Below are 14,676 nucleotides of genomic sequence, written 5' to 3'. Positions count from 1 at the left end.
ACCCCTGGGCTAGATTAATGGAGAAATTAATGGATGCCTCTTAGAAATTTGTGACATGGAAGAGGCTAATATTTTGCTTCTTTCATCTATTCTTTAGAATGATTAGGTATCATGCTCAAAAACTAAAATAGTCTCAATTTTTAATACTATCCTATTTCTTAATAAAGATGAACTTTCCAAAGACTTGAGCGCTATAGTTTAACAATTCAAGTACAGTCGAACAATTGTAGTTCCATACAGGATTTGTAAATTGCTTTGTAAAATGTTACATACAAAGCATTATATTGCAGGTGCAAGACAATACTAGAGGGAAAGGAATGTAGAAACAATAGAAAGGTAAAAAAAACAACCATTCAGATTTTTCTATAACACAATTCAAGTTTATTCCATTCATTCCTGCAACACAAACACGGTATCATTTAGCAGTCTGATGTCTATGAACCATGATAATGATAAACCAAACTGTGTCAAAATAGTTACATTGTGGAAAAAAGTCAAATATCAAAATGCACAAAGCACTATTTTCCCCCCATCACTGGAGTAGAAAGATGATTGTTTTCCCATTTATAAAATATAAGACTGTTCAGCTGAAGATTCTGCATGCAACACTGGAACTGCTCAACTAGGACATTCTATTCTTACCAGCTTCTTCTATTAATCAATTCATCTACTTAGTACTGTACTGAAGAACAAAAACCAAGTCATGAAAGCAATGCCTATAACAGAGGAGCAGAAAGTTTTAAAATGGTAAGTCATCTTAAAACAGAAATCAGGAAGGAAGGAGACTGATACTGCACTGGATTTCTAGATTGCTAACTCGTGCTGATGACTCCTTTAAACGGGGTTTGGGATGGGATACTTCAAGAGTGTTCACCAAGAGCTAGTATTATCAGATACTGGCAACAATTTTAGAATACAAATCGCATCTTAGTACAAATTAAAAAAATAGTTAGCCTGATTTCTTAAATGAATAGCAGAGAAAGGGCAAATATATATTTAATAACCCTGAACAAACAAGTGTAAGACAGGTGTTAAGAGCTCTTTAATGGAATCTACCTGTAGATGTGTAAGGAAAACATGAGCAAAATGAGTTGTGCGGGGAAAAAAGGAGAAGAGGCACAAATGCTCCAACATATCACAGAGGGAGGGAGGGAAGGAGAAAGAAGGAGGGAGGGAGGGAGGGAGGGAGGGAGGGAGAGAGAGAGAGAGAGAGAGAGAGAGAGAGGAAGAAACATTTGAACAAACTATTGATAATCATAATTTATGCTTTACTAGAATAGAATGGTAGCATTTCACATCCCTTCAGGGCAAATGTCAATTAGGCTATGCCAATTGTGACAAAATATGTTTAATTCTAAAATTAATCTGAAATTCAATTTATTGGATTAATATTTTTCAGTTTACTGTAGCACAAAAAGGTGAATATATGAATATGCAGACTGTGCATGCAAAGTTTATTATTTTTATATCACATTTCTGCACCAATACAAAAATATATTACATAGATCTACTTTTAAAACAATCTTTGGAGAATAAAGTTTATTCCCCATGGATGCTAGAAAACTGATCTGAATATAACACATGATATCTGTGATAAGGGACAAATAAGATACAATTTAAGATACAATGTTAACATTGCTTAACAAATCCATTTCTCCAGCTTCTTTTTTTCTGGTGAGAGGATGGTACAATAGTAAAAGTTAAATGTTTTTAAACTCAAAAGCTACATTCGTTATATGAAATGTGCTAGGCACCAGAACGTCCTAGATGACCGTCAACATTGCACTGCACATGTTGTTCAAAGCCAATAAAAATCTTACTGGGAAGTTTTTAATATTATGATACAAAATGCATTGACTTTTTTCAATAAGAACATCCAAATGCAATTTAACCTAGCATCCCAATCAAGATATTAGCATACTACAAATCCTCACCTGTGAATATTTTGAAAGCGCTACATTGAAGACTTGTGAAATTACTTGTATAAACCATAATCTGTTAGTGGGTAGTAAATGCAACCTGTCATTGTTCAGGACCATGTTATCAATTGTATATAATTCTGATCATTGCCAGATGCAAAAGCTTAATAGTAAATCAATCTCCTTTCAAAGATACATGCATTTAACCAGATTAATGCAGATAGGATAATGCTAAGAGAATAGAAGCTCCTGCCTTCTTTAAAACAAGGTTAATTTGAGTCATTTTATTAGGGTTTTTGAATTTAAATCATGAAGGCAAAACTACCATCTTCTAGCACCAACAGATCTGGAACAGTCACTTTGTTCCAGTGTATTTTACAATGTGTTAGGGAAGGGCACTCCAATTAGAAGTTTTTCAAAAGCTCTATTCCAGAAGTAATTGGTTTGCATCTTGGAAGGTAGAAAACCCATGATTTTAATCATTTCTTCAGCACCTCTGCTGGAGATTTAGCCCTGCTTGTATTATTTGTTCCTTGATAATAATGGCATTAGGTTATTAAATACAGGGACATTATCAGCAAAACCCTTCAGCATTACATAATCTATTTACGGCACAGGGACAGAACTACAGAGAAGCTACCCCATTGCCTTGCTTGTTAACAGTGCTGGGCTGCTAATTGCTTTTACATATTAGAAAATAAAGAACAGAGTTTCCATTTTACAAACTTTCAGCAAGTCATTTACAAGCTACATTACAGAACACATTCTTCTCCCCTTCCACAGCATAAGTTCAACTTTGCTAGAAATGGGGAAATTGTTCAGGGTAAAAAGTCCTAAAAAGACACCAATTATATGTATTTCTACTCTCCAGACATGTTCTCTTTTTGATAGAGGTACCTAACTAGACTGATTTACTGTGTTTTTCCCCCCTCCCTCTCCAATATTTAGCTGAAGAAGCTGGAAGATACAAAGAGTGATAGACAGGCAGCAGTGTGAGGCCACAGGAGAGATATTAGATCTCAGTCCATCCATCACTGAAGAAGAGTTTTGATTGCCTGATTGTCAGTGGCTTCAAAGGCAGTTAGTCCATCTGGCCCTTTCACAGTCTTATCAGCACCCTGTAAAAAGATAAGAACTGTCACTTTAGGAAAAACAAACTTCTTTGTTATATACCTAATTCTCCAAGTGATCAGCTGTGCAATTGGACTGCAAGCTCTCTTGGTTTCCAGATGTTAACCAAATGCTGCTGAACAAAGGTAAAAAAAAACCATTGCTTCATATCATCAATAGGGTCTTTATTGTACTAGTGTGCCTATCCATATATTTTCCAATATGAATTACCAAACAAAACAACCATATCATTCATGAATGTAGATACTAACTCTTGGTGGTTCTACAATGTAAATAGCATATTTATCTAAAAAAATTGCCAGGCTGCCTGATTCTGTGATGACTCTAAAGCAGGGGTAGGCAACCTTGGCTCTTTTATGACTCGTGGACTTATTCCCAGAATTCCTGAGCCAGGAATTCAGTAGTCATACAAGAGCCAAGGTTGCCTACCCCTGCTCTAGAGAGAAGAACAGAATACCAGCTATGAACCATTCATTAAAAAATGGGGAGGGGGACTCCACAATCACCCTGTCCCCGAGTCCTGGGAGAATAATAATAATAATAATAATAATAATAATAATAATAATAATAATAATAATAATTATTATTATTATTATTAATAATAACAACAACAACAACAACAACAACAACAACAATAATAATAATAATAATAATAATAATAATAATAATAATAATAATAATAATAATAATAATAATAATAATAATAATAATAATAATAATAATAATTTTATTTGTATACCGCCCTTCTCCCAAAGGACTCAGGGCAGTGAACAGGGCAATACATGTTAAAAGACAAGAATACAAAAATTAAAAGAGATTAAACAAGATGCCCAAAAACTATAACAATAAGTTAAAATACATAAAAAACAATAAAACTCAAACTTTGTAACTTTGTAACAATTTCTGAAGAGACAGAGAGTGTGAACCTGTAATAATCTTTTGGGAAGATACTGTTCTAGAGGGCAGGTACAACAGAAGATTAGGCATGCTTCCTGGGCCCCAATGCCACAAGATGGCATGGTTTAACTGATGTATTAGCAGAGTATATCCATTCTGCTAGACTAGAAGGGAGGGGACAACTGGAGATAAGTGGTCCCACAGATAGCCAGGCTTTATATCATTAAGGGCTTTAAAGGCAGTAATCAGCACCTTAAACTGTACCCAGAAGCCAAGTTCTTGAAGTAGCACGGTCAAATGAATGAAACAGAACCCGCATAGATGCCCATGCTAGACCAGCTGAAGCTTCCTGATGGCCTTTGAGGACTCAAAAACAGCACATTACAGTAACCTAATTGTGGGGTAACCAAGGCATAAATGTCTGAAAGGCTTCCCAGCCCAAGAAAAGGCAAAGCTTTTGAAAAGGTTCTCTTCGCTGAAGCTGCCACTTCATAAAAAGATGAAAATGGTAGGACACATAAATTATGCACATTTATTGAAGGTGTAACTCTTCTGCAATAATGAAATGTCTTCAGATTTTTTTTTGGGGGGGGGTGTCTTATCAGGATTGAACCTCAGTTTGTTCCTTACCATCCAGACCTGAACAGCCTCCAGGCACTCTGTTAGAATTTTGACTCCATTGCTCAGTTTGGGGTCCAGATGTACAACTGGAAATCATCATATTAATGATATTTGAACTCAAACCAAGAGATGACTTCATCCAATGGATCCATATAAAATTAAGAAGAAGGGAAGAGAATACCGAACCTTGTGTCACTGCACAAGTAAGGGACTGTGGGCATGATCTCTCCCATCTAGTCAACACCAACTGAAACTGGCCATAGAGAAAGGAAGATGACTACTACAAAATGGTTCCTCCCATGTCCACCGTCTTAAGCTGATATTATTAAAAGTCACTGAAGGATCAAGAAATATTAAGAAGGATACCAGCTCCATCATGGTTTCTACCACAAGATCACAAATCAGAAAAGAATTACTAATGATGTCTTTGTAGCAAACCATGGCCTTAAATTTAAGTGAAAAGCATGGCTGGCTCAGGAATTCTGGGAGTTGAAATCCATGAGTCATAAAAGAGCCACGGTTGCCTACCCCTGGGCTAGACCATCCTCTCTACCAACTTGCCTAGAAAGGGGAGACTGCACAGGAATACTCAAGTCATCGCAAATCCAGTGATGACTTGAGAAGGTACACCACAGCTTGCTTTGCAACCCCTTACAGTTCAAATGACACTGAAAAGAAAGACTTGATAGCACTGAAAAAAAGTGATTTACAACTGGTCCTTCTATTTATGACCATTTTGGTATCCCTGTGGTCACGTGATAAAAAATCAAGTGTTTTGCAACTGGCATGCATTTACACTGGTTACAGCTATTTGCAATCTTCTCAGGCATCTTCCAACAAGCAAAGTCAATGGAGGAAGCCAGATTTGCTTAATGACCATGAATGTATGACTGTTTAATGATGATTCAATGTTACAATGGCACTGGAAAAAATGACTTATGACCCGTCCTTGAAGTTATGACCATCACACCACTACCAGGTCACATGATCGCAATTTGGACATTAGACAACCAGCTTGCATTTACAAAGGTTGCAGCATCTTGCAATCGTGTGATTGCGATTTGCACTCTTTCCAGATGGCTTCCAACAAGCAGTCAATTGGAAAAGCCTGATTTGCTTAACAACTGATTCATTTAATGACCATGGTAAAATGTTTCTGAAATTGGGTCAGCTCATGCAATGACTTGCTTAGTAACTGCATCACTTAGCAGTTAAAATTCTGGTACAAATTGTATTTGTAAATATATTGTTTATGGTTTAGTATATGTGAACATAGCCCAAATGTCTATCAGTAGTTCTCACCTGATGTATTAACAACTTTCAGTCTGAAATGTTACACAATTCAGAATGGGAAAAAAGTGAGATTTTATTTTATAAAGTTTGTCGTTCTCTCTCTCTCTCTCTCTCTCTCTCTCTCTCTCTCTCTCTCTCTCTCTCTCTCTCTCTCTCTCTCTCTCTCTCTCTGTGTGTGTGTGTGTGTATCTAACAGAATATAAAACAGCAAAATAGAACAGACTGAGAAGTAGTATCTGCCTTAAATGCTTGCTTCTAAATTATTTGAAAAAGAAGCCATGGTGAAAGGAACTGTTTTCTTTCCAGAAGACTGAATGAAATATTTGTACAGTTAGATGTTTAACTATTAAATCAAGGCAGATTTTTATTACAACAGAAAATGAAATCATGCCATCTTGACATATGAACAGTTTTCAGGAGCCCCCCCCCCTTTTTTTTTTCTTCTTCTGAAAAGCAGCTTTTTATCAATGGCACTCATGCTTGAAACTGAAACAGTATAAAGTTACTACATTGGCCTCTCTTTATATAAAAATAAATGCATGAGTTAAAAACCTTTAAAACAATATTTTCCAAAATGCCCTACATTTTGTAACACTTATATTTAATATAGTACTACAATTGTTCCTATTTGCTTGTAGTTTTTTTAACTGACTATATCAACATGAATAACCATTCACAGCAGAAATTCTACTTATATTTTGTTAAATTAGCCAAATAATTTTTGAACAAAATAACTACACTAAATGTTACATTATACACACAATAGCTCAAGTCAATGACTAAAGACCAAATCTTGTCATTCCCAAACATTTCAGAAGCTCTGCACTTCATTAAAAGCTTTCTTCTTTCCTTCCTCACCCTTCTTTGGTCTATCTGATTTTCTTTGATATCTACTCCATATTAGGAATCCTTAAAACATCTGACATCTTGAAAAAATGAAATTCACTAAGTTGGTACAATTGTCAGAATGATACTATCATGTATTCTCACCTTTGACAGAAGTAATTTCACACAGGACACGTGATCTTCATAAACTGCTGAAAGAAGTGGAGTGATACTATGCTTATCTGGAGCCTATAAAAAGTAAAAAAAAAAGCTGTAAAAAAGCAACCTAAATCAATACATGCATCTCCTAATATGACTCAAGTGACAAAGCTGCAGGCTTTCCTCACGAAGAATTATGCAGATATCACATTATTGGAAGGTTACATTTTACTAAAAGGTAAATCAACAGTGAGAGTGTGAAGCAAGCAAGTAAAATGGTCCTTACTTCTACAAAAATTCTACAATAGTTACTTAAAATTTGGATCAGGATATCACTAGAAGAAGATTAACAAACAGGAGTTCTTCTTGCTACAAATATTATCCATCCCTATAGAAAGTCTTCAATGTGTTTTAAGACTGGCTTGGGCAAAATTATTTGGCAAGGAAGTTGCAATGAAAAATCAATTGACAGGGAAAGGACAAGCACCCTCTTCCCTAATATAGCTGTTTTTCTCCTGTACAGTACCTTCCCCCAAAGAGATCCATCAGTAGGCCTCATCATGAAGAGGAAAACTTTTTTCTTGTTTCAAACTTAAGCTTTATGAGAAGATGGAATCCACCCCCCAAATGATAATCTTTAATCAAATAGAATACAGATATCCTACAAGTGATATTTTTCAAGATAAGGACAACAAGATTTCGATGCTTATGAAAACCTCGATTAACTTCAAGTGTTCTGTTGAAGTAGTGAAGTGCTATAATCATCCAGATTAATATGTTAGTTCCTAGTAAGTGGCAGATAATGAAGACAGACTAGAGATAGATAGATATAGATATTCTATTTTCTTTTAATATACTCCAATAAATAAAAACTGTACTGCAATAACAAAATTAACACTTATGTCAAGGGCAACTATATATACATCCCACTTTATGCATTTAAAAGAGTTACTTGTCTTAATACTACAGATACAGTAATTTCATCTATTATATTGCCTGAATGATTCTATTTAACGTACATTAATATCAGCTCCCTTTAGTAGAAGAAACTCCAGAATCTCAAGCTGTCCACAATCTGCTGCATAGTGAAGAGGTTTTCTCCCACCTTCCAATGTTCGGTTAACATCTTCACCCTTTGGAATTAAAAAAAAAGGTTAATTATCCTTTGGTAAAATATCTTTTACTTCAACCAGTCGTAACATGGAGGTCAGTAGTCTGGAAGTTCAGCCATAGGAACTAGACATTTCTTGTTGATTCAAAACATTTCACTGTTTAAGTAGCTTCTTCAGTCTGAGCTACTTGTTAGGAAGACCCCATATATGTCCTCCAGGGAAATTTCATTCCTCATCTAATTTGGATAGGCTTGTTAAACGAGTAGGCAGAAAGTTATTGAGATGTAAATGTTTCAACTCCTAAATCCTATACCCTAAGTGTGTGATCTCCCTGGTGAACCTGTGAACTGGTCTTAACCTTTTTGGGGACTGATGAAAGAGCAGCATAAAAGGCTGTGTCTGAAACCTTGACCTCTATTGAGGGAAGGATGTTCCACTCTGGCATAAATAAGATTCCTTCACTCCTTTCTCAAACCATCTCTGTTCCCATAGTGTGAACACTGTTGTTCAATATCCATTACGTGTACAGTAAGAAACCTCAAAGCAAACAAGTGCATTTTTGCTTTCATTACATTATGCTGTGTTAAAATGAATAAAATGACTTCTTTGTGGGCTCAGAGATTTCTGGGTAATTTATGGATGCAGAGGCTGTAAAAAGCATGCTTAACTATTTTTGCTACTCAAATATTAGTTTGCTCTAGGGAGTATCTAGATAAAATTCAATATGGGCTACAACCTTATATTCCTTTGTGCATTAGGGAATTGTTTTGAACTGCCATTGTTATTTGAAATTTTGTTGAACTGCAACATAAACCAAATAAAAATTCTCATGGAATGTTCTCTAGACTGTTCAGTTCTGAGCAAATGCAAAGTTCTAGTCAAAACCTGAACATATAATTTAACTGAGAACATACTGCCAGTATAAGAATTTAATTTAATTTTATTAGATTTATATACCACCCTTTCCCGAAGGACTCAGGGCGGTTTACAGGGAATTTAAAATCAGCAATACAAAATACAAGAGTTAAAAAACAATTAAAAAGATTAAATTATCCCTTAAAATAAAAACCCCAGTTAAAAATTCTCAGCCTGGGCTGGAGAGCTCAAAGAGCCAGGTCTTCAGGTCCCGGCGGCATGAACGAAGGTCAGGGGCAGTCCTAAGCTCCGCGGGCAGCTGGTTCCAGAGGGCAGGCGCACCCACAGAGAAGGCCCTCCCCCTGGGTGTTATCCGCCGGCAGTCTTTTACCGGCGGCACCCTGAGAAGACCCTCCCTGTGGGAGCGCACTGGATGAAGGGAACTTGATGCTGGCAGCAGGTGTTCCCTCAAATATCCCGGACCCAAGCCATTTAGGGCTTTATAGGTCATCACCAGCATGACCCTAGAATGTAAAATAATGGTTTATATCAGTGTCAAATTTAGATTAATAATAATTTCAAACAATTAGTCACAATGTAGGTTGTTTTCTATGCCTTTTACTCATCTATAAATCCATTTGCTCCAACTTCATACACATTTAGATTCGGATTCCTAATTTTCTTATCCATGTGAACATACCCTGAAGGTTTATCATTATTAGGACTTCTGAAGTACTAATGTAGTTCTCAGCCTAGTATTCATGTTACATGTTGCCACCAGAAGAGCTTTTTCATCTTATACCTGGGTAGATTTTAATTATATAGCTAATACTGAGAAACACACAAAGGTGTGAAACTGGTTGTTCCACCAAATAGTATTTAGTACCACAATATCTAAAAATAAGTAGCCCTTGATAGAAATGTCTTCCTTTCTTCTCGCTGGTCTTACAAACTAGCATGTCCACTCAAAATTGTAGCGACATACAAAAACTCCTCTAATGTTAAGCAATGGCCACTTTCCAGGAACATAGCAATTCCTTACAATATACTTTTCAGTGTGCTCCTTCATTAACAGAGGACAGAACTAAGTCATTGAAGCAGTAATGCTGATTACTTTTTCTTAACTCAAAGTTCTAGAACTGATAAACATACTTTTTATAGGAATTCAAAGGATTACAGATAATGTAGATATTCTGCTTCATATCCCAAATAATACACTTGATAAAGTATAATCATTTAAATGCTTCTGTTCACTTGCCATCTCAAAGTGTAATGTTTGTCTTAATCCATTCAATGCACTCTGGGATCAGTCCATTAAAAAACACAATGAATAAATGGACTGATAAATCATTTAATTGTGTGACAGTAAGTTTATAATTTAAAATGCTTATTACTTTTCCTTGTGATTATTAAACAAAGCCAGATATCTTTGCTTTTGACTCTGTCTTTTGCAATTTCCCTATTGTTCCAGTAAATTATTTTCTGAAAACTGAATTCAGTCAAACTATTACAAAATATTCATCAGTGCAAATGACTTCATCCCTTGAGGCTGCTATATGCATACTTTTTAGTGTGATGACACCCACATACTCTAAAAAGCAATACAATAATACATCTTCTCTTATTCAATCCATTTAGAGACTCTTCTAAAATCAATATTAACCCTTCCTTTCACACAGTAACATGGTTCGTGGTAAGAAAAAATTGTTTCAGAAGCAAAAAAAATCTAATGGGATTAATTTAATATTAAATTATTTTAATATAAAATGGCTTTTAAAAATGGCAAGGATGGGACGGCATTCATAATAATCTTACTTGCCAAAAATACAAAATTCTAAGGTTTTAAAAGACAAAAATGTAGAAGGGGAATGGTCATCTAACTGAGCAGTCTTTGCATTGTCCTAGTATATATTTTATAGTATATAAAATAGTATATAGTATATAGTATATTGCCCTGTTCACCACCCTGAGTCCTTCGGGAGAAGGGCGGTATACAAATTAATTTAAATTAAATAAATAAATAAATAACTGCACAAAGCCCTGCTCCCAGAAAGAATATTTGGAAGAGTCAAATGCTTGGAGAAAACTACTGCAAAGAACAACAGGTACTACTGAATAAGAGATTAGCAAAGCTACATATTAAGAGCCAATGCTGCTAAGTAAAATTTGAGAGGGCCTATTCTAACATAATGTATCACAATGATCTCACTGCGACCAGTAAACAGTATCAAAAAAACAAACTCACGAAGTCATGAGTTTGACATGCCTGCCCTATAGGTAGTCCTCACATAATAATTGGGACTGGCAACTCTGTCGCTAAGGAACAAGATTGCTAAGTAGACAACAGGTGACTGAGACAGATTTACAACCTCACTTCTGCTACAATCATTAAGCAAGACATCATGTGATTGTGACTTGTGACCAGCATCTCTAGTGACTGCTTATCAGAAGCTGGTACTAAAACACACAAATGGGGATTACGTAACATAAACACCTGCCAATTGCAAAGTGCCTAAATCTCAATTACATGACTGCAGGGATACTGCAACTGTTAAATATGAGAACTGGTTATAATTTTTTCAGCACCACTGTAACTTCAAATAGTCCTAAGCAGTTGTTAAGTGAGGATAGCTGTATCTGATGCAGGAAGGCCTAGGTAATGTCCCATTACCACTCAATTGGATTACTGCAATTGAAATACTTTGAATAGGGTTGTCTTTGAAGGGAACATATAACACCAATTCTGTGGGCCAAGCAGTGGTCACTGATAAGTTTGTGAGTATAATTTAAGGTTCTTACATTAACCTATAAAATCCTTCATGGATATCTACAGGATTGCCTTTATCCAATTACATCAGCCCAACCTGTCATATCTTCTGTGAACAGCCACTTGTGAGTCTACACTTCTAGTGGGTAAGAAGAGTCAAGACTAGATGGTGCAGCCATGGAATAATTTCCCACTGGATCAGACTGACCTTCTTCCCTATGGACCTTTAGAAGGTTATTAAAAACAGAATTATTCTGGAGAACACATTCATGATCTAGTTTATATTCCTCTGAGCAAATAATTCTATGCTAAAGTCTGTCCATCTTCAAAGGCTATTTGAATACCTTCAGCAAAAGACGACCCATTCATCTTACTAATTGATTCCGTTGCTTACTATCTTATGGCACTGAATTTCTTCTAACATTCAACCCAAATTTATTCTTTTGCAAACCCTATAGATCTAGGTCTTGTCTGCTCAAGGAGCAAAGAACAAACTTTTATCCTCCTCTGTATGACAGGAATTCTACCATCTCTTTCTCAGGCTGCTCATATTCCATTAAAAAACCCAAGTAACTGGTATGCTGATGACTGTCACTGTAATTCACTTCAGATCAATTTCTTTACATTCTATTTTAAGTCTAGATCTGGCAGAGACCTAGGTATAGAGCAGGAGTCCCCAACCCCCAGGCCACGGCATGCCAGCAACCGGTCCACACAAACAAGCAAAGACCCATCCATGGGATGCAGATAGTACACAAAACCACACTCTCTGGTCTGCGGCAAAACCTTTCTCCACAGAAGTGGTCCCTGGTGCCCAAAAGTTTGGTCACCTCTGGTATAGAGCATTACATTAGGAGACCAGTTCCTTGTGAGCTGGTTAATTTATCTAACCATGTAAATTTAAAACAAACAGTTTTAGACAAGTTATGCTCACTAGTATACAATTTGTTTGATCCTAACTTTGAAACATCACTATCTCCCATCCATTTAAAGCATAAAGCTTGCCTCCTCCAGTTTCAATTGTCCTAGGCAGCCTTTCAATAAACTGAGATTCTGAAGTTCAAAGTATTTTTTTAAAGTAGTTTCTCTCATGAGTTAATACCTAGAAGGACCAAACAACACAATTTCACCAATAAGCACTTGGAGTTGGGAAATAATCCAAGGCTACCCAAAGTTTTGAACCCACAGGTTGAAAACCAGCAACTCTTTCAACTATCTTTTTCTGATTAGAAAACTGTTTTCTGACTCAGCTATATAGTCAATACTTGACACAAATTAAAATCTGTGCAGATTGGTTTGGTCACCATAAATGAAAAGCAATACAATGAATCCTTCTAATATGTTGGCTTCTGTCTTTCTATTGAATACATTCCATTCTGCTCCTTCCCTCCGCTAACCATACAGATTTTGGTTCAATGGAGATTGTAAGAGAAAACAGAAAATAAAAACGTTTTATCACAAATGCTTTGCCAACTCTTGTCCAAGAGTTGTTCATTTAACCTGTAGCTCTCTTTACCCATATTCTCTCAATGAACTGAAGTTATTTTAATCCTTCTTCTTCTTCTCCAATTTCTACTTCAGCACCTTCAATTACAGTAAAGCAACAAACTTAACAGGAAGTTAGACCTTGGAGCAGTCTTTTTCATCTTTGTTACTTTTGGTTGTTGTTTTTTTTTAATTCAGTGCCGAGTACACGATACAAATCAGGAGACAAGGCATGACTGTAAATGAATTATAATTTAGAGCAAGGGTGTGGCTCTTTGCAGCCCCAATTTTAAAAAAAAAACCCAAAACCAAGTAGGGATGCACTAATAGTCCTGCCCAAGGCACTATGAGACCAACGAACAGAACCAGCCTTTGAAGACCTTTGGTTAATTGCTGGGAGAACGTGTGAATGACAGAAGACACACCTCAACAGAGCCAAAGGAAGGAGGTGGGCGTGGAGCGGCCGTCTCCCTGGAACCAATGCGACCACCTTTCAGGCCGCCTCTTCTCGGGGCTTATTCTGGATGACCCCCCCCACCCTCCAAGTGAAATCCCTGCCAACATCCAGCCCCGCAAGTGACGTCATCCAGGACCCTCTCGGGCACGAGAAAAGCGGTGGGCTTTTACTAGGAAGGCCTCACCCACCCCCGCGCCCGCGCAGAAGCGCTTAGGCCAGGGGTCTTCAAACTTGGCCCTTTTATGACTTGTGGACTTCAACTCCCAGAATTCCTCAGCCAGCTTTGCTGGCTGAGGAATTCTGGGAGTTGAAGTCCACAAGTCATAAAAGGGCCAAGTTTGAAGACCCCTGGCTTAGGCGCCTTCAGGCGAAGTCGAGTCCCACCGTAGCCTTCTCCGAGGAGAAAAGGCCGCCCGGAGTGGGGAGGGGGCGAGAGATAACCCCCACCCCAATACTTCCCTGAGCAAAAGGGACAAACTATCCGCAGCCTCGGGCCTTCAAAGGCTCGCTGCTCATCTGCTTGGCTTCCCAGCCCGGTTTCTCCCACTGTACCTTGGCTACGTAGTCTTTCACCTCGTCTAGGTCGCCATTCTTCAGGGCCCACATGAACTCCTTGTCGGACATAGCGGCGGCCGCCCTGACCGGGACTCGGCGCTAAAGGCCACGGTACCGCTCGAGCGGAGGGGTGGGGGCGGGGCTGTAGCGGAAAGGGCGGCGGAGGCGGAATCGACGGGTTAGGCAGGCGGCTGTCTCTCGTCGGGGGTTACGCCTCCCACTAACTGGCGCTCTGGACACGAGGAGGCCGGAAAAAGGGAAACGAGACTAACGTGAAGGTGGAGGGGCGGGTGTAATTAAACCGCTGGGCCTTGCCACACACCGCTTCCGCTTCCGCTCACCAGTCGCTTTTTTTTCACCCACACCCTAGGTGAGGCTAGGCTATGCAAGTGCGCATGCTCCGAAAACTCGTTCGTCGTTCACTTGCCTGACTCTAGAGCCAACGGCTTCCGTAGCCTGCGCGGGGCGGAGCGGCCGAGTCGCTTAGGGGAAACCGGAACTAGCGCTTGAATAAGTTGAAAGAAGCGGTTGCCTAGGAAACATAGTTGGGCCTGCGTGGATGCCCTAGTACAGGGGTAGGCAACCTCGGCTCTTTTATGA

At 38.0% G+C, this 14,676-nt stretch overlaps 1 protein-coding gene across 1 annotated transcript; it reads right to left on the bottom strand.

Moving 5' to 3' along the window:
- Positions 1–358: 358 nt before the first annotated feature.
- Positions 359–14,382, bottom strand: MTPN (myotrophin). Its single transcript, XM_081330216.1, has 4 exons — positions 14,074–14,382; positions 7,865–7,978; positions 6,852–6,935; positions 359–3,037 (listed from the first exon to the last, which is right to left on the bottom strand). The coding sequence occupies exons 1-4, from the start codon at positions 14,143–14,145 to the stop codon at positions 2,951–2,953; spliced, it is 357 nt and encodes a 118-aa protein (XP_081186342.1). The 5' UTR covers positions 14,146–14,382; the 3' UTR covers positions 359–2,950.
- Between the last annotated feature and the right edge of the window lie 294 nt (positions 14,383–14,676).

This window comes from Vipera berus (genome assembly GCF_964194415.1).
Source record: "Vipera berus genome assembly, chromosome: 6".
NCBI classification, from domain to species: Eukaryota; Metazoa; Chordata; class Lepidosauria; order Squamata; family Viperidae; genus Vipera; species Vipera berus.
Note: the sequence above shows the minus strand (reverse complement) of the source record. Positions and strands in the feature narration are given on the sequence as shown.

Bases quoted from the DNA above. Each gene is read 5' to 3' on its own strand.
- MTPN (XM_081330216.1), bottom strand. From the start codon at position 14,145: ATGTCCGACAAGGAGTTCATGTGGGCCCTGAAGAATGGCGACCTAGAC. The intron at 6,936-7,864 runs GTACGTTAAATA...TACTTTTTATAG, and splicing joins TAAAGGGAGCTGATATTAAT to GCTCCAGATAAGCATAGTAT. The intron at 3,038-6,851 runs GTGAGAATACAT...ATCTTTTTACAG, and splicing joins TGAAATTACTTCTGTCAAAG to GGTGCTGATAAGACTGTGAA.